This window comes from Eucyclogobius newberryi, unplaced genomic scaffold (assembly GCF_026437365.1).
Source record: "Eucyclogobius newberryi isolate DKJ021-1_F unplaced genomic scaffold, fEucNew1.0.hap1 SCAF_6, whole genome shotgun sequence".
Taxonomy (NCBI): domain Eukaryota; kingdom Metazoa; phylum Chordata; class Actinopteri; order Gobiiformes; family Gobiidae; genus Eucyclogobius; species Eucyclogobius newberryi.
Window position 1 is genome coordinate 24,372,429 of NW_027316278.1, and position 24,604 is coordinate 24,397,032.

The following is a 24,604-nucleotide window of genomic DNA, read 5'->3' on the forward strand; positions in this document are numbered from 1 at the left end:
TTTACGTAAATAATAGCATTTAAACAGGCTAAGAGGATAACTTTCAGCCAACTCAACACAGTCGTTATTTATAAAACATTTTTACAACTTCCGCCTTTAATAATAATAATAATAATAATAATACACATACATATGTTAATTAGGCAATTTTGATATTTAAATTCAGACAAATTCACTGCTTGTCATACGCACCTACTCTTGGCTTATTCAGGCCCAAAGCCAAAGATATTATTTACTCATTGATTTGATAATGAACGTTTTCATTTTTAAATAAAACTCATCCACATGTTTTCCTTCTTTTATTTTCCGAACTAAATGTGAATTTAGCCGTCAATTTATGTATTATTATTTCGTGTTTCATTCTCAGTTCGTGCGCTTTAACAGACGGGGGAGCCATTGTCCTGTGGCTGTGTAGCTGCCCTCTCTGCCCTCACCCTTCACCCCCAATTTACACACACACACACACACACACACACACACTAATGGCACATACAGTATATTCTAAATCATGGTTGTGGGGCTCGATGTAGGCTTATTGTCACGTGAAATTAATTGTGTAGGATTGAATATAAAGTGGGACAGTCAAGTTGAATCACTTTATTATAAAATCCATGCAGTTAAGTGTGCAGGTGGGACAATTAAAGAGTAAACACATAAAAATATCTTAATCGTGGTCTGAAGTCACAATGAACAAACCTGACAGTAAACTCAAGTCCCATAATGGCTCTATCACACGTCAGCTTTTGTCCTCACACATGCATTTATAACATTCCAAAAATAGTGCAATGATACAACAATATGTCATTTCTAAAGGTTTTTCCAGGTTCCCGTTGGAGACAAAGCCCTTGTGGCCCCTGTTGCGCGCGAGCCCGTGTAAATTGGTGGCGCACGCATGGCGAACAGAGCCAAAGATAGAGTAACAAATCAGGAATTTCCCTCCTGCCACTCCTGAGAGCGCACGAGAGGACAAAAGTTATGGAGCAGCCCGCGTCCTTCTATTTGGACAGAGCAAGGGACCAGAGTATGTCCTGCTGAAGTGTGGACACGACTTGCAGCTGTACGCGCTTTTCTCCGCGTCTCATTTGGAAACTATTTGCTTCTGCCCCGTTATGTGCGCGGGGCCCGCAGTGGCGCTGGAGGACCTCTTTTGCTGTTCGTTGGATTGACTTTTACCAGGAACTCACTCATTTTGGAGTTGGAGTTTTTCAGCTCTTCCCCTCGTTGTGGACCTTTGAAAGATTTGTTGGACCAGGGATTTTTGGTTTTCTTTGCGTTTGAGGATTATCTCAGAAAAGTTGCGCTTTCCTGATTACTTCATCCGTTGGGAAGAAATGAACTAAGGAGTAAACAGAGCGCCAGAAAGATGCTGCTGCTTGTACAATGGATGTGAAGAACTTTTTAGCTGTTGTCGTCGTGGTTTGTCTATACGTTTGCTCCACATTCAGCCAAGAACTCAGCCCTAAAGGCAAGAATGTCTGCAGAACACACGGGTAAGAGCGGGTCACACTGCAAGGGAAGCAGGCTTACAATGTCTTGTGTCCTTCGAACACGCATTTATCAATCCCTCTCAGCAGCATAACTTCTTTGGTTATTGTCAATTGTTAAACAGGGAAATAGAGATTGTAGAAGTCATGTTGCGGTGCGTTTCTGGTGAAAATGTGGAGGCCCGTGTTACAAAACCGCGCAGGGCCTAACTATAGTTCCTGCATGTTGTTGGTGTATTGTTTACTTATGTTTATTTATAGTGCAGACATAAAAATAACAATTTCAAGTAATTCCCTCCTAGTTTCCATAGTGTTAGCAGATGTGTGCATCTGTCTGGCAGCATGCTGTTTGCACTGACCTGTAGAGGGCGCACCTGGGACATGAAGGCGTTTGTAAAGTTGGTTCGTTGGCTATAGTTATATAATTTGTGTGGGACACATGCAAGGCCTATTTAATGACTCAAACAGAGGTTTGGAGTCTAATGAGGTGTGTGTGTTTTGTTCAATAATTATCATATAATGAATGATGCTTTAATTTCATAATTTCAGTTGCAGCAGTGATCTGTCATTGTCCCTTTATTACTCAAACAAACAAAAAAGCAAACATATATATATATATATATTATATATATATATATATATATATATATATATATATATATATATATATATATATATATATATATATATATATATATATATATATATATATATATATATATATATATATATATATATACTTCTTTGTTACTAAGTGGAATTGCATCAGGTTTCTGTGAGTCTCCAGCAGCACGTGCCTTTTTGGCTGGAAAAAGAAACACTGTTGATCTGCACTGGCTGACTTGAAGCACAACACCATCTTCAAACACTTTGGGGAAGCTGACGTGTTGGAGAGGTCCCACAGAGGTCACAGGCACGGGAGGAAGAAGAGAAACATCCATCTCCTCTCGACAGAGCCAAAACGGAGCCAAAATGTGCTTTTGAAAATGCACACTCACACCAGGCAACAAGAGGGGTTGAGGGGCTTCCGGACAAATCAAATATAGCGATATAGCAAGCATATGCCTGACAAATGGGACATTTGTAATGCTGCGTTTGAGACAGTTTTCATCAATAGATGATGTGCTCAAATAATGCTTCTGTCCATGCAGTGTGTGTAACAGGGGGGTTTTCTATTCTCTTTATGTCAAAATGCTCTTTGCAGGTCACCAGGAGTGGTGTGCTGCAGTGGATGGGGGCAGCTGGGGGATGAATGCCTGACACGTATGTACCTCACCTGAAGAATTTACCGCCAAATATTAATAAAACAAGTTTTGAAGAACATCCTCTTTTTTGATTTCCATAGCTCTCTGTGAGGGAAACTTCACTTGTAAAGAAAATGAAGTATGCGTTAGGCCTAATGAATGTCGCTGCCGACATGGTTATTTCGGAGCAAGCTGTGATACGAGTAAGTCTCTGTCCGTATTTACATCTGTTGTGGTCAGTTAAGATCCAAGTATATGATATCTAACTTTGCTGAATGTGCTTTCTGAAAAAGAGTGCCCTGCTCAGTTCTGGGGTCCTGACTGTAAAGGGAAGTGTCACTGTTACCCCAATGGCCAGTGTGATGACCTGACTGGAGAGTGTAGCTGCAACCACAACCGCTGGGGCCCCAACTGTGAGCATGCCTGCCTCTGTCAAAAGGGCAAGTGTGACCAGGACACTGGAAAATGCACATGTCACCCCGGGGCCTGGGGCCCCCAATGCAACAACAATTGTTATTGCAGCATCAACTCTGTATGTGACTCCATGACGGGACGCTGCCAGTGCACCCCCGGCTGGATGGGGCGAAACTGCGCCGTCCAGTGCAACTGTAACAACTCCCCATGTGACCAGTTCACCGGGCGCTGCCAGTGCAGAGAGAGACTGTGGGGTCCCAGGTGTGAGCGCTACTGTCAGTGCATTCATGGCAAGTGCAACCCAGCTGATGGGTCATGTACCTGCACGCCAGGATACAGGGGCAAGTTCTGCAGAGAGCCATGTCCAGCCGGCTTCTATGGGCAAAACTGCAGGAACAGGTGAGGAACAGACTAAATGTGAAGACTTCCTTTCTACGTCTAACATGTGTCCCTGTGTGTCTCACTGTGCACCTGTGTGTCTCACTGTCCACCTGTGTGTCTCACTGCCCACCTGTGTGTCTCACTGTGTACCTGTGTGTCTCACTGTCCACCTGTGTGTCTCACTGTGCAGCTGTGTGTCTCACTGTGCAGCTGTGTGTCTCACTGTCCACCTGTGTGTCTCACTGTCCACCTGTGTGTCTCACTGTGCAGCTGTGTGTCTCACTGTGTACCTGTGTCTCTCACTGTGCAGCTGTGTGTCTCACTGCCCACCTGTGTGTCTCACTGTGTACCTGTGTGTCTCACTGTCCACCTGTGTGTCTCACTGTGCAGCTGTGTGTCTCACTGTGCAGCTGTGTGTCTCACTGTCCACCTGTGTGTCTCACTGTGCAGCTGTGTGTCTCACTGTGCAGCTGTGTGTCTCACTGCCCACCTGTGTGTCTCACTGTGTACCTGTGTGTCTCACTGTCCACCTGTGTGTCTCACTGTGCACCTGTGTGTCTCACTGTGCAGCTGTGTGTCTCACTGTCCACCTGTGTGTCTCACTGTGCAGCTGTGTGTCTCACTGTGCAGCTGTGTGTCTCACTGTGTACCTGTGTGTCTCACTGTGCAGCTGTGTGTCTCACTGTGTATCTGTGTATCTCACTGTCCACCTGTGTGTCTCACTGTGCAGCTGTGTGTCTCACTGTGCAGCTGTATGTCTCACTGTGCAACTGTGTGTCTCACTGTGTACTTGTGTGTCTCACTGTGCAACTGTGTGTCTCACTGTGCAGCTGTGTGTCTCACTGTGTACTTGTGTGTCTCACTGTGCAACTGTGTGTCTCACTGTGCAGCTGTATGTCTCACTGTGTACTTGTGTGTCTCACAGTGCAGCTGTGTGTCTCACTGCAGCTGTATGTCTCACTGTGCAGCTGTGTGTCTCACTGTGCAGCTGTGTGTCTCACTATGCAGCTGTGTGTCTCACTGTGTACTTGTGTGTCTCACTGTGTACCTGTGTGTCTCACTGTGTACATGTGTGTCTCACTGTGTACCTGTGTGTCTCACTGTGTAGCTCTGTGTCTCACTGTGTAGCTGTGTGTCTCACTGTGTACCTGTGTGTCTCACTGTGTAGCTCTGTGTCTCACTGTGTAGCTGTGTGTCTCACTGTGTAGCTGTGTGTCTCACTGTGTAGCTGTGTGTCTCACTGTGCACCTGTGTGTCTCACTGTGTAGCTGTGTGTCTCACTGTTTACCTGTGTATCTCAATGTGCAACTGTGTGTCTCACTGTGTACCTGTGTCTCAGGTGTGGACATTGCAAAGGGCAGCAGCCGTGCAAAGTGACAGAGGGGCGCTGTGTAACATGTGACAGAGGATGGAATGGCACACGCTGTGATCAGCTCTGCTCCAAGGGTTTCTTTGGTGACAGCTGCCAAGAGGTGTGTCCAACCTGTAAAGATGGTCACCATTGTGACCCCATACAGGGCAAGTGCTCCCACTGTAACCCGGGCTGGATAGGAGACAGGTAAGAAACATCATTGCACGGTGTTTGCAAAACAGCATACAAAATGCATGTTTGTCTTTGGTGTCCTGTAATTTGACCTCATGCTTTAGCTAATGTAGCATTTACAGTCACAATTCATCCTCCCAGCATGACATGACAGAAATCAGGAGGTTCCACTTGTCTGTGACTTGTCTGTGACTTGTCTATGACAGGTGTGAGGTGCGCTGCCCCAACGGCACTTATGGGGAGAACTGCGAGAACAACTGCAGCCACTGCTACAATGGCATGTGTCATTTTGTCACTGGAGAATGTCTGTGCGACGCAGGCTTTTATGGAACATAGTGAGTCAGAACACACACACACAGCCACTGCATCATACAGTTTTATGCACAGAAAAAATAATTTGTGCAAATGTTTTCTTAAGTTATTTTATTGTCAATGTCGTTTGTTGTAACTGTGTATCTGGTGCCTCTTGGCCAGGGCTCCCTTGTAAAAGAGGTTTTTAATCTCAATGGGACTCTCCTGGTTAAACAACGGTTATTTTATCATTATAATCTTTTTTAAAGATTCTATTAACCCTGCGTGTTACCCACAGAGACATAGAGAGACAGAACACCAATCACTCTCACATTCATTCACTAGGGGCTAGATTTGCCAACTTTGACCTAACACATGCATGCTATTGGACGCTGAGGTGGGAGGAGGCCGGAGTATCCACTGGAAGGACACAAAGAGAGAGATCATGTGATGTTGGGAATCATCATCACATCATGGAATCAAAACCTATGAGCTCCTTATTTGGAGGCAAGAGCATCTTGCTATGCTTTCTTCCTATATGCAATATATTTAGAGAACATTATGGAATTGATACATACATTTCATACATGAAGAAAGCATAGCAAATATCACGCATTGAAAATATATCTTTCCAAAAACATTTTTGATTTACATCCATACATATACTGACTGTTTTTGTGTTTTTTGTGCAAAATTAAGTCTTGCTTTATTTCCTTTTTTGACAAGTTGCAATATGACCTGTAAACCTGGCCAGTTTGGAGTGAACTGCAACCAAACATGCTCTTGCAACACCAAGAACTGTGATCCTGAGTCCGGCGCCTGCTATCTCCGTAAGTAAAGACTATTTTACAAGTCTGACATAGTAATGTGAGGAACTAGTCGCAGACTAAATAGTCATTTTAACTCTCATAAACCGGCTTAAAATTGTAACTAAAAGACAGATGCCACTATTGCAAACAAACAGGTCTTTTCAGTTCAGTGTGAGGAGCGTTAACAAGTGCTTGATAGTATTTCCAGATGCATGCCGGTAACCAATGTCCTTTTTATGGCTGTGTTTGTTGGCTGTCTTCCTGTCCAGCCAGAGCCAGCGGAAGGAAGAAGAAAATAGAGCAGGATGGCAGAAAGGCAAGAAAATACATTTGAGGCAATAAAGGAGAAATATTGCTGGGACAAGCTCGTTGGACTTTAAATTAGCAGCGAAGATTGTGTTGTTTTTAAATGTCACATGTGCACATTCTTCTAGTGTCATCTTGGCCTGTTCATTCTCACAGACATTTGGGGATTTTTCGGCTTTTTTATGGCATTTTTCGGTACTCTAAATCAATATCACTCATGCACAGGAAGAAAAGTAAAAATATGTAACGTTTAATGAAATATTGTATTAATTATATTTTTCGGTAATAATACTATATACTATTGTAACACCACTACTATCATTGCTGTATTTTTTTGTATTTATTTTTTGTATTATTTTTATTTGACACAATTCAAATTGTGTATTGAGGCCACAGCAGATGCAAATATAGATTATAGTACCAGACCTAACTTTCATCCACTCCACTACTATAACTTACTCACTTATTACATTGTCTGTTATTGCTACAGCTATAAATACTACTACAAAGCTGATCTCAAATAAAAAAGGGGCCGCTGTACTCAAACTTGGCAGTTCTTCAAGTTACATGCATTGATATTTGTAAATGATGTGTTATTATAAACCAAATGATATATATATATATATATATATATATCTTTCCCATATATATTTGGACACATATACAGTAGTGGTTTGCAATAAATCCTTTATTATCATAAGGGTGTAACTTTGATGTTATTTTAATACATTTGTTCTATTGTTGAGCACTATGAGTTACTTTTGTATGAACTGTGCTCAACAAATAAACTTTGATTTATTGATTGACGTTTTGGGAGGAGAACGAATCAATCATTGTGGGGTTTAAGTGGTGTAAAGTTGTCAAAGCACAATTAACATGGGTTTGGAGTGAATTGCATCATGGTATCAGATATGAGTCACACAGATAAATAAACCAGTGTTTTTTAATTAAAGTTCTACTGTTACTATACTATCCTATATTTAACTGTTCAACAAAGACATTGAAGTTTCCTAATGCATTGTTATGCTACTTTACCAGCTTGCTTGAACAACTTGGCACTTTCATTAAGGGCAATATCTGGTGGTTTGTTTCAGAGCCTAACCAGCGCATGGGCGTGATCGCAGCGGGGAGCCTGGTCGGTTTCTTACTCATTGTCCTCCTCTCAGTGCTGTTCTGCTGCTGCCTCTGTCGACACAAGGATGACCACAAGTGAGTGATTGCTGCTCAGATAAATGCTACACTTAAGTTACCACAGTGGAAGAGTTCATAGCTCCCAATAGGCGGTTACACAAATAATTGGAAAAATGTTTCTGCTTCTCACTGGGATGCTAAGTGAATAAATGTGTATGAATTGTATTTTAAGTACTTTCATATATTGACATTACAGTGGCAAACAGCCGCTGACACCTCAAAAGAGGTTTAGGTCCAGGCTTAATGAGCCTGTAGAACGATTCATTTGTGCCTCCATGGCGTCATCCATTTGCTCTAACCAAGACAACTCTACCAACAGCAAAAAAGCCAAGCGGATCCTGTGTGGACGTTTCAGCCGCATCAGCACAAAACTCCCCCGTATTCCACTGAGACGACAGAAACTGCCCAAAGTTGTGGGTAAGCCTCCAAACTCTCTCTCAAAGCCCACCACACGCTGCCAGAGGGGCTTGTACTTTATGTACTCATCTATATTGTTTCTACTAGTGATGTTATTTCAAAGTATAAGTATGTTACTAAATTAGTACTTGATTTGAAAATGACTAAATTATTGAGAGCACGGATAGTTTCTTTATCCATCAAAATATTTCAAACTCTAACTCATATTATTGACGCTGCTACTGCAATTCCTTACTTCTAGTACTTCTAATATGAATACCACTACGGTATAATAAAACAAATAGGGAGAGTATGTAAGGCTTATTTCATAAACCTTACCTTGCCGCCTCCCCAGATGATCAAATCAAATATACCGGTAGCTTTTCTAATAACAGTTGCAATGCTGACTGAAGAGCTCAATCAATAATCAGTGCTAGTGCAGACTTGTTGGAGCTCATGAGGTTCTGAAATGAGCAAACTGTCTTTATCTTTTTTTTATGAGACCAAAGATCCAGAATATATATATATATATATATATATATATATATATATATATATATATACACTGAAGGAGGTAAAACATGTATGTCCTTTATTTATATGCAGGTTGAAAGGCACTGCCACCTAGGTTTATTTGTGATTGTATTGGCTTTTATGTGCAGGCTATATACCCTACCTTTAAAGAAAATGATTTGAAAAGTACTATTTTCTTTCCACAAACTAAAATGGCATCCATGTAGGTGTATCGTAGAGCAAAAGCGGTACTTTAGATTGTGAATATAGGGTTGAAACTTGTATTGTGACTGCTAGGCAAATATGAGGTTTCATTTCAAAGGAATGTTCAAATTTTACAGTCCCTTATTATTCTTGGCACCCCAAAATACATGTGTTCATATTATTACAACCATCTTTTTACCTCTTTCCATCATCTTCTGCTTCTCCTTACCCGGGCGCTTTTCTCAGGGACTGTAGAGGAGACTGTTATTAAAAGAAAGTGAGTGGCAGTCGGAGGCCGGTTGGTGCTGAGTGACGCGTTATCAAAGGGTGCACTGTTTGTGTGGACGCAGCAGCCGCACTGGCCCATGTGGAGGTCTTGTGGTCTACGGTCTGTTACAATGCGAAACAGAGTGAAGAGAACCAAGAAGCAGGAGAAAAGGGAAACTGAACAGAGAAGGAAGGGTGTTTCTATCCCTTATGTGTCTGGCCTGTCGGAAAAACTGCAGAGAATTTTTAGACAACACGAAGTCCCTGTTTATTTTAAACCAGGAAACACTTTAAGACAAAAACTGGTTCACCCTAAGGACAAGTTGCCGACTCAAAAACAGAGCAATGTAGTTTATTCGATCCAATGCAGTGAAGAAAGTTGTAAAGAACGTTACATAGGTGAGACGAAACAGCCTCTACACAAGAGGCTTTATCAGCACAGAAGAAATACAAGTTCAGGACCTCAGAGTGCCGTGCATCTCCATCTTGAAGCCTCTAATCACTCGTTTGAAGACGGTGAGGTGAAGGTTTTAAGCAGGGAGAAAAGATGGTTTGAAAGAGGAGTTAAGGAAGCTATTTTTGTTAAAAAAGAAAGACCTTCTTTAAACAGAAATGGAGGGCTAAGGTTTAATCTTCCTGTTATTTATAATGGGTTACTGAACCCCTGGAAAGGTAGAGGACCAGGACCAGGACATTTAGATGCTAATCAGGTACTCAGGGTGGTTGAGCCAGGGTCTCACAAAGACAAAGAGGTTTCTAATAGCCCATTAAGATTCTGAATAGGCTAGCTCGGTAGATACAAGGGGGGAGTTTCTGTTGAAACAAACAACTCTTTCTACTTCAGGAAGGCTCCGCCCAATGGGCGGGTCTTACCACAGAACAGTATTAATATCGGAGTTCTCGACCTAAATTCTTTTATTGACAATGACTCTTGGATGAGAGTCGAAACGTCTATTTTTGCAAACTGAGTCCAGATGACTACAACTGAAGCTTTTTCTACTATGGAACACGCCTGGACGAATGAGGGATTACACCGACAATGCGAAACAAGGAAAATATGCAGGGTGTATTTAAAATTTTGGAACTTTATTGGTTGGATAACAATACAGCAATGCTAGACTAGAGCGTGGGATGGGAGCTTGCAATGGGATTTTTCCATTGTTATGATGGTTATCTATATAGCTATATTGAAAAACAAATGACTCAATATGTAACCAAACCATATTCTGACAGTCCCTCAGAAATGTGCTAAAACCCCAACGTTGTTAATGTCTAGGTTGAGTTCAAGTACTATACAACAAGAAATAGACACACAATTAATCAAATGTAATTGATATTTAATTATCAATGATCACAGCAAAACCTTACGAATGATTGTTGTAGCGGTCAGACTTTGAATGACTGGAATGACTAAAAATGTGTTTATGTTAAGGACATTATTGAAAATATCGAACAAGATTTTACATTTATTTTTAATAAAATACAAAAAATAAATCATAATAAGTAGTTGTCTTATTGCCCAGTGTTGCACAAAAAAGTTATTGGATAAAACAATGCAAAAATGTCATCTTTTCTCAGCCATTGTTCGCAAGGTTACAGCACAAGTTTCTGTTTGTTTTTATTTTTTATGAACTCTTTTTACAACAGTTTTATTAATAGAGACATGATATCAAATGTTCTGCCAATCATACCATCAAAACAACAACAATGGCAATATATTGTAGATGATTTCCCCTCCTTCATGATTAGCTTTAGCTTTGTACAATAGCTTCCTGAAACATAAACAATCTATAGTCTGCTCATGCTAAGTCCCTGTGTTTTATTTGAAACAGACCAACATTAACACCCGAAAACTGCCTTGCGGTTTTATTCACACGCCATGTGGGGGTCTGACAAAGTTGTGTAAGAGGTTAAAATATGCTGACCTGGTTTCATTTTTATGTCTAAACAGCATGTGTTTCCTCACTTATCCTGCTGATTGTTTTAAAAGCTCCAATGTTTCCATACAAGCACAGCAAATATACAACAGTGGGACACAGAGTCTTTGTTAAGATATTTTGCTGGAGCTATCATAAGAAAGCTTGCTGAAACTGAGAGATATCAGCATCCTCTTCCATTTTCCCTATCAATATCCGATTATCCACGGAACAAAACGCATTATTTGAATATCAAAACGTGTCCGCTTGAATGGTTGCATACGTCTTTTATCCTTTTACTACTTTTTGGTTTTGTTCTGTTTAGATTGTTACCCACAGAAGCGTGTACAGTGTCTGAGTTGGTCTCCTCGCTTGTGTACATACATTCCTGAGGAGGCCCACTGGTGCTGGAAACAGGAAGTGGTCAAATTTACCCCAGAGTGTGTCAGAAGTGTGATTTATCTGCATGAGGCAAAGTCCTTTATAGACTGCAGAGAAGAAACGATGCAGAGAAAACCACATTTACTTACAGATAGCTTCAGAGTTCTAGCTATTCTCGTTTTTGCCACTTTGGTTACTCAACATTCCACTCTAAGCTTATTTATTCCACACCCTACACAATTATGTTTGATATTTCTTGCATCCGCTGTGTACAAATGCATCCCCACGGATCAGTGCAATAGCAGCACCTGCTTTTTCGCTTTTATTTCTCAAATGAAAGTTCTGCTGGATTACGAATGTGTTTGCTGTTCCACTATGCTGTGTGTTGTGCTGCTGTGCGCTGCCTGCTAAAACGCCAAGACATCAGCGTGAATAACAGAAGAGAAATATACTTTATAGGTACAATACAATACAAACAGCAGTTTTATAAGTAAACATAATTGAACTTTTGATGTCTTGTTTATACCAGTCTGATGGGCAAAGAAATCTGGTTGTGTTTTCCAAGCTTTTACATTTGATAAGGGATTATTTTGAATGTATTTTCAAACAACCATATTTTTTTTCTCATACACTGGTCTAGTTTTAGCTTTGTCTATTTTAGACAATATAATCTACCTGTAAGTGTTAAATAATCAGTATTACACAATCAATTACATTCCTTTAGTATTTGCTCCTTTGCTCATTATGAATTAAGTCTTTGGTCATGCTCTTTAAGGAAATGTAATAGGTGTACCGATAGTTATTATGGAAGCATTGAAAAGACACATATTATGCAAAATTGTTTTTTTGAACTTTTAACCATGTTCCCTCCAAAAATATACCTGGAGTTGCCTTTAGATTCATTCAAGCTAGTTTGATTAATCATCATCATTAAGTTGGAAAGTCCTCTCCCCTGCGAGCGTCAAAAACACTCTGTTCTGAATCTCCTCAATAAAAGACGTTTTCTCGAACGTACCAATTGCTCCTCTATGAAGTGCCGTAAAGAGTTGTTTAATGTGGTTATACCATGGCCACAAACTGTGAATATGACAAGCCTGTTCACTGTCTTTAAATGTTATAATATTACTTATTTGTGTGTTTCACATGAGGCTTTAGTCCTCTCACACTAGTTGACTACTTGTGCGTTAAAAAGTGTTACTCAATTTTCAATATAGAGCTCGAGCTTGTGCCATCACACATCATAGAATTTTTTGTTAGTCTAATGTTAAACCAATGGAGATTTTAAGATGCAAGCAACTATTAAAAAGTATTAACACTAACACTATAGACTTGTGTACACTTTACATTGTTTTTTGCTAATATAGCTCTACGCACGTTTAGCACAGCAGCACACCACAAACATGGTCGATTTCTGCAGTAACGGACGATCTTTGACATTCTATCCCGATTTCTATATTGTATCTAAGTATAGCAGTGAACCTCATTGGCTCGATACCACCTCTGCTACAAGTCTGTAAAAGCATTTCTTCACTTAGCAAATGTGCAGGGGTTGCTTTGCAGCTGGGGCGAGTCAATAATACCCTTTTGTGCAGCAGCCTCCAAAGAGTCTCGAGTCGGAGCCCAGGGAGCAGATTTCAAGGGCAGCAGTTGTTCACCAGTATGTACATGCCATGTCGCCAAATGCCCATGTGTTAGCTTGTTGACTAACTCGACTGGAGGCCACGCATTGGTCGGCTGTTTTGCATTCCTCATTTCTTACTCACAAGAATGGAGACTCCAGAACAACTTAAATCCAGTGGTGGAAACAAATGGTTATGCTTTGTTTACTATTGTCTAAGAGGCTACATGATGCCCGATTACAGACACAACACCCATGGACAGTATAATTCAGGCACTTTGACCCTGTAATCTTGAGTTGTCTTTAGTTGGAAGTTTGACCCCACTAAAGTTTACAAAAATGCTTGTTTTTGTCTGTGCAATAAGGCGTGACATATTTAAAAAAAACATGCAAAAAAGAGTGTATGTTTGTTGTTGTCGGTCATGTAAACCCGCTTCCTTTATGGGAACAAAAATCAGGTTCCTACAATGCAATTCCTTTATTAGTAGACATAAAATGAAGTCCAAATATTGGTTAAAAATAGGTTATATAATAGGTTAGGGTTTAGATTAGGATCCGTCTCCAGAAAATGAATTTATATGAACGATATGTCCACCAAGAAGCATGGAAATCTAACAATGATGTGCTTGTGAGTGTGTGTATTTTCTGTAGCATATTTTAATCCCCAAACTTAATATATTTCTTGACTGGATTATACAGCTATTCAAAAGGCAAATTAATATTACTGTTTGTTATCGTTAAGTTCCCTAAATGCTGTATATTTAAAACCATCTGCACAAGCTTTGTGACCTAGATTTTTGATTGCCTTGTAAATTTAGAGGCAGCGGTCATTCAGGAAGTGACTTAGCAAGAAGAAGATGAATGGTTAGGGGAAATAACAGACTAAACATCAGATCGAGCCAGACATCTTTTTGTAAATACAGCAACACATTCCACATAAACAACTTTCCCGCCAGCAAATTAATTTGTGTCAATTTAATTTCAGTTACCGTCTAAAAGAAAGATTTTTATTCTTGTGATTGAAACCAGTAGATGACCCATTCCTCTTTAGCGACATAAACAAACCCATATGAAGTCGTTTTGGTCAGGTCGTTAACGCCCAAAAGTGCATTGTTCAAACCAGGGAGGGAAGGGTCATCCGCAGAGGCCCCACACAAACCACAGCTGGCCACAGCAGGTCAACTCGATGATGCACTGTCTGAAGACTTTTTTGCGTCAGAAACTTTGACCTACTTAAAACCATGTAGAATGTAGTCATCATCTAATGTTTTCATATACAAATCATGTATTGTATGTGTAAAAATGACCAATGATGCACACATTTGGGACATATAAATATGAAAAAAGGTTTAAACTTGCTTAATTGTATGTATGTGTGTGTGTGTGTGTGTGGAGGTGTGTGGGTTTGTGTCTGTTAGGGACTGGAGATATGGGGGATTGTTTTTTTTTTTAAATATCACTATTTATTTTTCTCATGTTGATCGATCTCGATTCTTGATTGGATATGTTTTTTCCAAAAATAAAGTACAAATGGCTTTAAGTGAATATTTCATGGACATAAACTACTTTTAATTTGTCCCATTTAACACAAATAGTATTTAAATGTCTTCCTCCAAAGTCTGACCTCAAAACCACATGACTTTAATGACACTGGACCAGATTCAAAAACCCCTTCCAAATAATAATCTGTCATTGTTTTGATTAATTGCAAAGCTGTATAGTGTCCGTATGCGTGTGTGACCAATTCCAATTTACAGAAATCTATAGATGCAAGTTGATTAGATTAAATAATAAGCAGATTGGACAATTGAGTTGCTTCCAGTTGAAAGCATACATAATGCATAGTAGGGAGACTGTTCTTTCTGTGTGTGTAAACTGGGCTTGTGAGCATACATTGAGTCTCTCCCATAGAAAATGTATAACATGATTGGCCAGCTTGTATTTATATTGTGGCAATGGAAAGGAATTGGATATTATTCCTATTGTGGGGGGAAATGCAAATGTGTTAAGTTACAGAGAAAACAGTTAAATTAGTGAATACCATTGTTTCAATGGTCAAGAAATGTGATAAAATGTGAATATATGAGTATATTTCTGTGATGTATTTTATCTGCATAATAGTGATATTTTATCTGCATCATTAGTCTAAGAGAAGAACGGGTGTGTGACAAACTGCATTTGTTTGTGAAGGTATCGTAAAGATGGCCAAAGGATGTTTACCCGAGGGGGGGTGATAACCCAGACGAGTCTGGGTAATGTTTACCCAAGGCTTGATCTCTACGGAAAAATACCAAGTGCCTTGATGTGAGGCTGACCAATGAGAAATGTGACCCGCCTATTCCAGAATATCTAATAAAACCAACCAGCATGGGAAAAAACTATGTGAGACGCGGGGGTGAGACGCAGGAGGGTCAGCCAGGCTCCTTACAACGGCTTGGCTGACACAGTCCCCGCGTTTTCTCCCATGCATGCCACACAAATGTCTGATGTTTCTGTGTCGTTTCATATTCTAGGTTGAATTGTGTTCTCAATGTGTTAAGGAATAGCATCGGTGTATGTCTAATTCCATGACAAGTAATTACATTAATATTGAATAGATCTGAAATCTGAATCTTACACAATAAATCCTATGTTTCTTTATTTTTCTACCTTCAGCTCATCTCAATAGTAGTTTACAAAATATTAGAACTTTTTATTGCACAAATCCCAAACTCTTATAGAAAGTGAAAAGTGTTTCTATGCTCCGCCCCTTCTGTCAACTCAAGACGTCTGTATTCTCATCTTTGTCCCATTCCAAGAAGCGCTGTCTCCACCTCGATCTTTAATTACTGCTAATTACCTCAGTCAAAATATGATTATTATAAACACTATCATGGTTTAATTATTCAATTCTGAAAATAAGCAATGAGTCACTGTCTGTAAAACCTTCAAATCATTACCCACAGAGCTTCTTATTAATTCAGCCATCTTTCTAGCCTCTCTCTTTTAACTTAAATGCTCATGCTTACCAAAAAAATCTATTTGTACAGGGACTGTACAATGTTCTATTGACAAAAAAAGGAAAGATGCCGTACCGGGATGTAGCAAAATATGCTAATCTCCGTCTGTCATCCCTGGGCAGGTTAATGTTACATTCTACAAAAACTGAATTTAAAATGGATACTTGACCTTCTCCTTGTACATGCTATTTAATTTAATATCAATGCTAACAAATAACCCCACCCTTAGATCTAGCACTACTAAAACAAGTAAACACCACCATCCTGCACATGCACAAACACAATCAGATATACACTTGTAAATACACACATTTATTACTCATGGGTACAAACTTGCCTTTCTAAAAGCCATTTTTTTCTCAAAGTGTTTTAAATACAGCACATACAGTAATAATCTCATTTTAACAATCAATCATTTTGGAACGCTGCATTCTCCCCTTATGAGCTAGATTTAGTGGCTCGAGTAATTTTATCTGAGCACAGAGCAACACATTTTCTAAGAGGAGGTGCTGCTATTCAATGAATATTTTAAGAAAGCAAGCAAACATTATTATAGCCAGCAAGTGTAGTTATTATAAAGTGGCACCCCGATTCATTATTTTCCAACCGTGGCATCGCAACAAAGCCACAATTTCTGCAGACTCACTTAAACCAACTGACTCTCCAGCAGTGGTGAGTGGGAACAGACTGTTGTTCTTGTAACCTGGTCCAGTAGCCTCTGACTGACCTGTTGGCTTGTGCGTTTGTTTTCTGTTCTCAGTAGCCCACCATGACCCGGAGAACACCTTCAACTGCAGCTTCATTGAGCCCCCGTCCTCAGCCGCGGTGGGCCAGCCCTCCCCCTCCTCCTGGTCCTCCCAAGAGTCCTTGTCGTCCTTTGAGAGCAGCGGAGACGAGGGGCCGGGGTTCTGCGTGCCCCATGAAGGTGAGTCATCAGTCTGACAAATAAACAGGACGGGCTGTTTTAGATGGGAATGACACACAGGAGCAAACCTAAACACTAATCTGATGGACTAATCTGTCGTTGTAAACTTAGACTCACTCATTTGAAATAGATTTAAATGGATGGATGTTATACGATGCTATTTCCACTATTCATAATATAACGTTATCAAATGCCAAGGTATTGTAATCAATTCATAAAATAAACATAATTTTACAATAATTGATCAAATTAATTTTAGAAGGAAACCTATTTAATCAGAGTGTATTATTTTGATTAGTAACCTTTATTTATACAGAAGCCCTTGAGAGCAAGCTCTAATTTACAAGAGCACCCGGTTAACACAAAAGCCTATACAGCAGATCATTATAAAAATGAACATGGTTGATAGTCTGAATAATTCACTAAATGAAAACCTTTGTATGTGTGGAAAATTACTTAGAGGAGCAAGATTTTTATTGAATAATCTAGGATTGCTTTGAGCATAAACAGGAAATGAAAGAGTCATGCAAGCATTTGACAAATCCAAACTGTGACTAAACTTCAGCTCTTCTCTGGATGAACTCCAAAGCTTTTTAAATGTGTCTATATCATGTGATAGCATCTGCTGCATTGGCTCTGCTCCCATTTTAATGTGTTTACTAATCAGCACTTGAACCTCTCCAGATATCTGTTTCCAATAACATTCATATAAAACAATGGCATCTGCTAAAGCTCCTCACTGTCTGTAGCTTTCTGATGTGAACTTTTCATTTGTGGAAAGAGTCACGTCTCAATTTACATTTTCACTCATACAAATTACATTATGACTGTATATTATTTTAAACAGGCTAATGTATTAATGATAATGCATCTAGAATTAATTAAATAAAAACTTTTCAAAATAGGTTTAGGGCAATTACAAAAAAATATGTTTCATTTCCTGCCTGCGGACAATTATCTCTCTTATATAACCCTTGTAAAGACTATTATAGCTGCCCTTCAATTAGAGAAAGCATTATCATTTGATTTGCACCATTATCAAATTGAAATAACGAGATGAAATTATTAGTTTAAAAAATGAATTAAAATGAATACCTGTTATTTTTAAGTGATGTGCTAGCTCCCACTTTAAATACTAAGCAATTGTTTTTCCTCTTCCAACTGTTTCACTAAAAGGTTAAGCAGTTCAATGTTCAGTGTTAATAAACCATACTGACAAGTTATTGACACGCTCTGTTAAATATTTGATTAGATTATGTAAAATGGATTCTATTAATTTAGGTTGGTCAAATTATGTGGAATGAATAAATTGAAAGAATAAATACAAAGCAGAGAAATAACTGTCACCCATTCTTCCACTTCATAGAGTCTGTAAATGAGAGCAAGGAGAAGTGCAGCCCAAGTCCACCAGCAGAGAAGTCCCCTGCTGACGATGAAGAGGATGCGGGAGAGTACACCTCCCTGAAGGACACCAGCACCATCAAACCTGAGAAGCAGCCACTAAAGGCCTGTGAGTCCAGTGAGGGTTCCACCAGTGGCTCTGATTCCACCTCTGCAGTGCTGTACGCCCGCATCGCCCGTGGATCAAAGCGGTTTAAAGAGGACGAGGGCAGCGGCAAAGATGGAGACAGCACTCCCACACCTGACGCCAAGCGCAACGGTAAACCACCTCCGTCACCAAAACCAAAACCTCGCCCACCAGATCCATCCACCAAGCCAAAAGTGTCCTGGATCCATGGAAATGCTACAGGGTCCGCACAGCCAGAGGAGCAGGCTAAATCACTTTCGGTACCAAAGGAGAAGAAGGGTAGGTGCCCCAGTGATGGCTCGGGAAAACGCGAGGAGCGTCAGAAGATGAAAGAGAAGAACAGAGAACTAATAAAAAAAGAGAATAAGGAGGTGGATGCTAACAGTTCGCCAAGCAAACACAAGCCTTTGCGGGGTAAGAAATCTGGAGATGAGCACAGCAGCCCAAGCCACATTGAGCATATCAACGGTGTGGTCCAGAATGCACTTAAGAAAATTAGCTATTTCCACACCTCTTCTCCTGAGAAAAAAAGTGCTGAAACTCAGAAGGAGGTTCCCAAAGAGCCTCCCAAAGTCATCCATCCACATATGAACTCTGAGGCTGCCACGCTTTTGGCCGCTCAGCTCAAAGAGAAAACACAAAGTATCAACAGAAATGAGGGCACAGGCCTAAACAAGACCAATGGGCTTTCAACTCCCAAAGGAACACGAGAGAAGCCAACTCCTCCTCAGAAAGCCAAGAGGACCTCATCTACTGGCTCGGCCCAGCAGGGCTCAACCAAACCCCTGCTGCCCACCACCAGCAGCCCGCAGAAGATGGTAGTGCCTATCACAGCAGACAATGAGAGCCCTGAACCCAAGAGCCCGGAGAAGCAGGACTTGAACGGCTCAAAGGCAGGAGACTCAACGTCGGACTCCACATTCAAGAAGACTCCCATCAAAAAGCCCCCCAGAAAGAAGGGCAAAGATGGTACTCTGGAAACATCGGAAACTAAGACTCCGCAACAAAAGACGGCCATTATGCCGCCACAGATTGTGAAATGAGCTTCTTGACTAAGCTTGCTATGGATATTACTTGGACAGGATTCCAAATCCTCTCTCACAGGGAATCTGAGGCTATTTGGAGTGTGATGTGAGTACAAGATGAGTCTAAAAGAAAGTTGTACTAGTTCATTAATTCGGTTCATTAATACACTTATATCTCTGCAGCATTGTATTAAGTTACAAGAACCATCCTATAATCAGTTGCATACTGCAAGGGCAGCAAGGAGGGACACAAACCCCAGAGCTTATTATGGTCAGCTGTTTGACGACCACTGTTTTCCACGTGTTCTGCAATAAAAGATTATGGATAAAATGCTCAAGTAGATCCTCTTCTCTCAAAATTAGGATTTTGTTCCTTATTTCCATTTTATTTGTAAATAGTTTACACATTTGGACAGTTTTAACTACTTCTGTGGGTAAATTGTTTTGATCCGTTTAAATTCCTTGGAGCATCATGTTTGTTTGAAGCTTTTCAGCTTGAGATTTTGGGTTGTATTTTTTTCTTTGTCATTCATGGTTTGCTGGAATCCAAACAATCCCTTTGATCTTCAGGAAATAGAGGGATTGAAAACCTCCTTCAAAACCAAATCACCAGAATGCACTTTTACTGTATGCTTCATTCAGTTAGTGAAACCACTAAACCAAAAGTAAATTCTAAGCTACTGCATTCTACTTTACCCATCACCTTAACCACTCTACCTTTTTATGCAATGTGACCCACAAATGCAGCAGTTATATGTTTCTATAACGTATTTCAGTGGCCTTTGACACAGTTTGACAAAAGTTTCTTAGAAAAACTTAATGGTACCATACTGTCCTTTGTTCTTGGACAATATAAATGAATGTTCTTTTTTTCTTTTGTTGAAGAACTATTTTGAAAGTAGTTCATAAAGCCAATGCTTGGATGCAAACTTTTTGCTCCATTTTTTCTCAAGGTACCACCATTTAGTTATTTTGGGTGTACAATGTACATTGTGTACTTTTTTATTTAGTTTGTAAGCTGTGCTTATATGACCTTTTATTACCTTTGTCAATGAATGAACTGGCTTTCATGGTATATTTGGTTTTATGGAATATGGAACTTTTTTGTGCTCAGAAACCAAAACCCCAGGACAGCAAGTACAAGCATTCTCCTGTTAAGTTTACATGGGCTTTGTAATTGTCCTCTGTTGATGTTATTGTTTGTCCAACACTAACTGCATGACGCAGAGTGGAATTATATGGCATTAATAGCTGCACAGGAAATCTGTAACCTCATTGTCATTCCTGTTTTTGTTTTTTTTTTATTTCCAAAATTTGTAAAAACATCAAAGATTGTACATTTTGATGCCACTGTCCAATCCAACGCATACAAACTCAAGTTTTACTCTTCGTCTGACTGGCCTGTGTTGGGCCTGAAAGCTGCAAAAACAACTGTATAGAATATTTAGTATGTGTGATTTTGCAACTATATTTTTCATGAGTATTGAACAAGTGTTTCTTTATTTACTTATTTGGAATAAAATACAATATACTGAATTCTTTGAACGAATCGCTTGGCTCCTGCATGTCCTCCTGTCATTCGGTCCTGAACCAACACTCGTGGAATATGTCTGTTTATAAATCCTCCTCAGAGAGAGAAGAACGCTGATTCAAACTTGACTGAGACTGTGATGTGTCGTGTGGAGCCCTGTGGAGCAGTTCGGTCACGGCAGAGTTTCAAAGAGCCCGAGGAACCAGGGACTGTTGGTTTGGCTTTTTCAGGAACAGGGACAAGAGCTCCTTTCATGGCAAAAACACTGGAAACTTTGTACTAAGGAGCCCATCATGTGTTCTTGGCGGAAGAAGGGGAGAAGTTGGAAATGACCAGTGTTGGCTTACAAGCACGATGAATGGATAAACGTGTGGATGTGTAAGTCATGTGATAAGTAACTGCAAACAGATGGTCAATCAGAAAGAGAGAGTATTGATGAAATCTGCCAGACAAATCAAATAATGCCCTGAAATGTTGACATTAAAAAGTAAAATCATTGACCGTCAGTAGAAAGAGAAAGAAATACAAATGTTAAAAGAGAATTGAGACTAATTACGGCTAAATAAAGGATGTGGTGGCATATGGAAATTGCCACACATTTGGAACCGTGAGATTTGTTTTATCTCCGACAGTCGAGGAGAGAGAACTGTGCTCAAAATAGAAAACTCGTTACTTACGGGGTAATAACATGTTTAGAAAGTAGCACAACACAGTCAGGGAGACAGAAATGATTAATTATATATGTATTTTGTCATCAAATTTAGTATATCTGTTGTTTTCCATTAAATTATTAAATGCAGTATATTTAATTGAATGTTTTTCTGCAAAAAGAAATAAAAAACTTAAGTTTCCAACATTCCATTAGTCTTTAATTAAATGCTTGTAGCTCTGCTTTAGCTTCACTCTGTTTGAACTAGCTGTGACCTAATTTCCACAGCTGGACAGACCTAAACTCCATCATTCATTTAATCTGCGCCTCCTTAAAAACAGCCTTGCACTAGAGTAACAATGGCCAATATCTCGAATTGTGCCACGGTGTTGAAATGTTGACACAACTGGTTCAATCTGCCCGTCGTCAGCTCACAGATGGAGCGGATTCTCGAGTCAGCGCAGCATCACATGTTCCCTGGTTATCCATCCCAGACGCATTGTGGGAAAGTCACAGTTTGGAGATGTGAATCCAGTGTCAACAGCACTGCACCACGTTCTGGTTGTAAACTACACACAGTAAAGCGCCATGTTTAGGTCCTGCTTTGTGTAAATTCATTTAAATGGTGCTTATGAGAAAGGTTTAGTCATTGATTTGCCTAATATTTGGGAAATATGCAGAAAAGGATTCAAATAAGCAGACAATCCATCATGTGATCAGTTAAAGTTAATTACCACTTGACAAGTATGGGTGGATTGCTACTAAAATATTGATGTTTCTGTACTGACAATACATCGAAAAGTATCGATTCACGAGCCAATGTATTGATATTTAATATATCAATACATATATAATATTTAATAAGATAAGATAAGATAATCCTTTATTGTCCACTTATATTTAAGTAATAGCAGGGGTGGAGTGGATATTCTGACATCCTCTAAATAAGCAAAGATAAAATAATTCATGGTGGTCAAACAACAAAAATCCCTTCAGCTGTTCTCACACCATTCAGGTCCACCACCTAAGATGATCTTTTGCTACCACCATGTCTAAAATGTGACTAAACCAGATTAATTCTAAAATAAGTTTCAGCCCAAAAATGGACAACAATGTTAAGAGATTATGTCTCAAAATAAAACAAATACACACACTTCATAGGGCCATTTTCAACAAACCCTCGAGCAGTGGTCCTCAATCTGGGGTACCACTGGTGGAAGGTATGGTTGGTGCTCTACATTCTAATATTTCCTTTGTGGTTGATTCTAATCACTTTTTGGTCCACAATTGGATAGTTTCTTGGTTAAAACTATTATACCAATGATATATAGTCCTGTTTCAGACCTGGTATGATCTGGTGGTTCTGGGAAAGTCAAATGTTTTCTTAGGTGGTACTTAGTGTTTGACCAAGAGTATTATTCCTATATAGTTTTACTAAACACTTTGGGGCAGTTCTGTCAGTTTTTTTTAAATCTAAATATAGATAAATAAAATAATAACGCTTTATAGATAATCCTTGAACACAACCCTATATTTCCAAATATATATCATTGCAAAATTGTCATCAACAGACTTATGCAACATCGGTATTGCAATTCCTGATATTGCACTAACAAACTTTCAGATTTACTGTGTAACTAGCTGTATAGACAAAGTCAATAGGTGGCACAAGGGTGACTGCCTGGCGTACGCTGGTCAGAAAGTGCAGATTTAGGAGTGTTGGAAGGGGCCACAGTGACATGTAGGCTGCCAGAACAAACACAACTTTGAAATCTCTACGCCAAGTCTATAGTTAACAGCAAGCCTTTAAAACCCAGGGCCTATGAGTCAGCCAAAAGCCGGACTCACACACACACACCCAAAAAAAAACATTCCAGTCTCACCGTTTCCATGGCAACAAGAACAGATCGGCGCCACATCTGGTAGCCATTTTAGTCCCTATGAGGGGAGGAAGAAAGAAATTTATGAGTGAGGGCGAAAAAGACAAATATTTTCTACAATGCAAAGCAGAAAGAAAGTGGACTCAGGTTACACTTGAAAGAGCTTAGAAATATGAATAAGAGCTGATGATGACGTGGGGTTTTGTTTGGATTTTCTTGTTTCATCAGGATAACGCAACTGCAGGATTGTAAAAGAAGAGATTAGGCAAAGCAAAAAGGTTTCAGCTTGGATCATTTTGATGTTACCTTGACATTTAACAGGTAGAATAACCACGCTTTTATAGCCATGGTCAGCTCGGTTTCCCAGATATTCCACAGACGTGTACCTTGGTTTTTGGGCAGAATAACACATTACCTTAGGGTGTTCAGCTCAAAGTAAAAAACTGAGATCATGTAACACATTTAGTGGCTACAGTTGAAAAGAACAACACTGACTGATTTACCGTACCACAACTTAAAGCGCACAATATGAAACTTTTCTTGTGGAGATGTTATTGCTTTGGCTGGAATGTTCCACCGCGTTAAACTTTCTTTATTGAGACTGGCATGTTACTCCACGAGGCACAAGTTACAGGTCAGATCTCTGGCGAGGCAAGCCCGCTCACAGTGAAGATGCATGTCTTTCAAGGTATTTTTGAGCAATGTAAAAAATGTAATACATGAACATTTACTATCAAAAACCTTGTAACGTTCTTGGCAATAACATCTCTCATATGAAATGACAGAAGACGTTACATAAAACAGTATAGCATTATAGTACAGACATAGTGAATCGAAATAATGGAAGTTAGACTTGCTTGCAAATTTAATTAACAGCACGATTAGGTTTATGTAAATAAACAGATTTAGAGTGGTGTCATTTTGAGGATGTTTCACCATTTAAAAGCTATTTTTAGTTTGGAATTGTTAATTGCTCTCTGAAATCCATGGATTATTATACTACACACTCTTATTGACAGTGATATTAGCTAAATATAATTATAATAAGTGTTGATAGCTCCTTAATTATAGACTTGATTAGTGCATTTATTAAAAAAAAAATCTATTAT

The 24,604-nt window shown here is 39.6% G+C and overlaps 1 protein-coding gene across 1 annotated transcript; it reads left to right on the plus strand.

The window, feature by feature from the left end:
• Positions 1–1,180: 1,180 nt before the first annotated feature.
• Positions 1,181–20,971, plus strand: scarf2 (scavenger receptor class F, member 2). Its single transcript, XM_072432595.1, has 11 exons — positions 1,181–1,490; positions 2,689–2,747; positions 2,830–2,931; positions 3,022–3,541; positions 4,863–5,081; positions 5,273–5,401; positions 6,084–6,187; positions 7,567–7,681; positions 7,983–8,080; positions 16,718–16,882; positions 18,249–20,971. The coding sequence occupies exons 1-11, from the start codon at positions 1,381–1,383 to the stop codon at positions 19,451–19,453; spliced, it is 2,826 nt and encodes a 941-aa protein (XP_072288696.1). The 5' UTR covers positions 1,181–1,380; the 3' UTR covers positions 19,454–20,971.
• Positions 20,972–24,604: the final 3,633 nt, after the last annotated feature.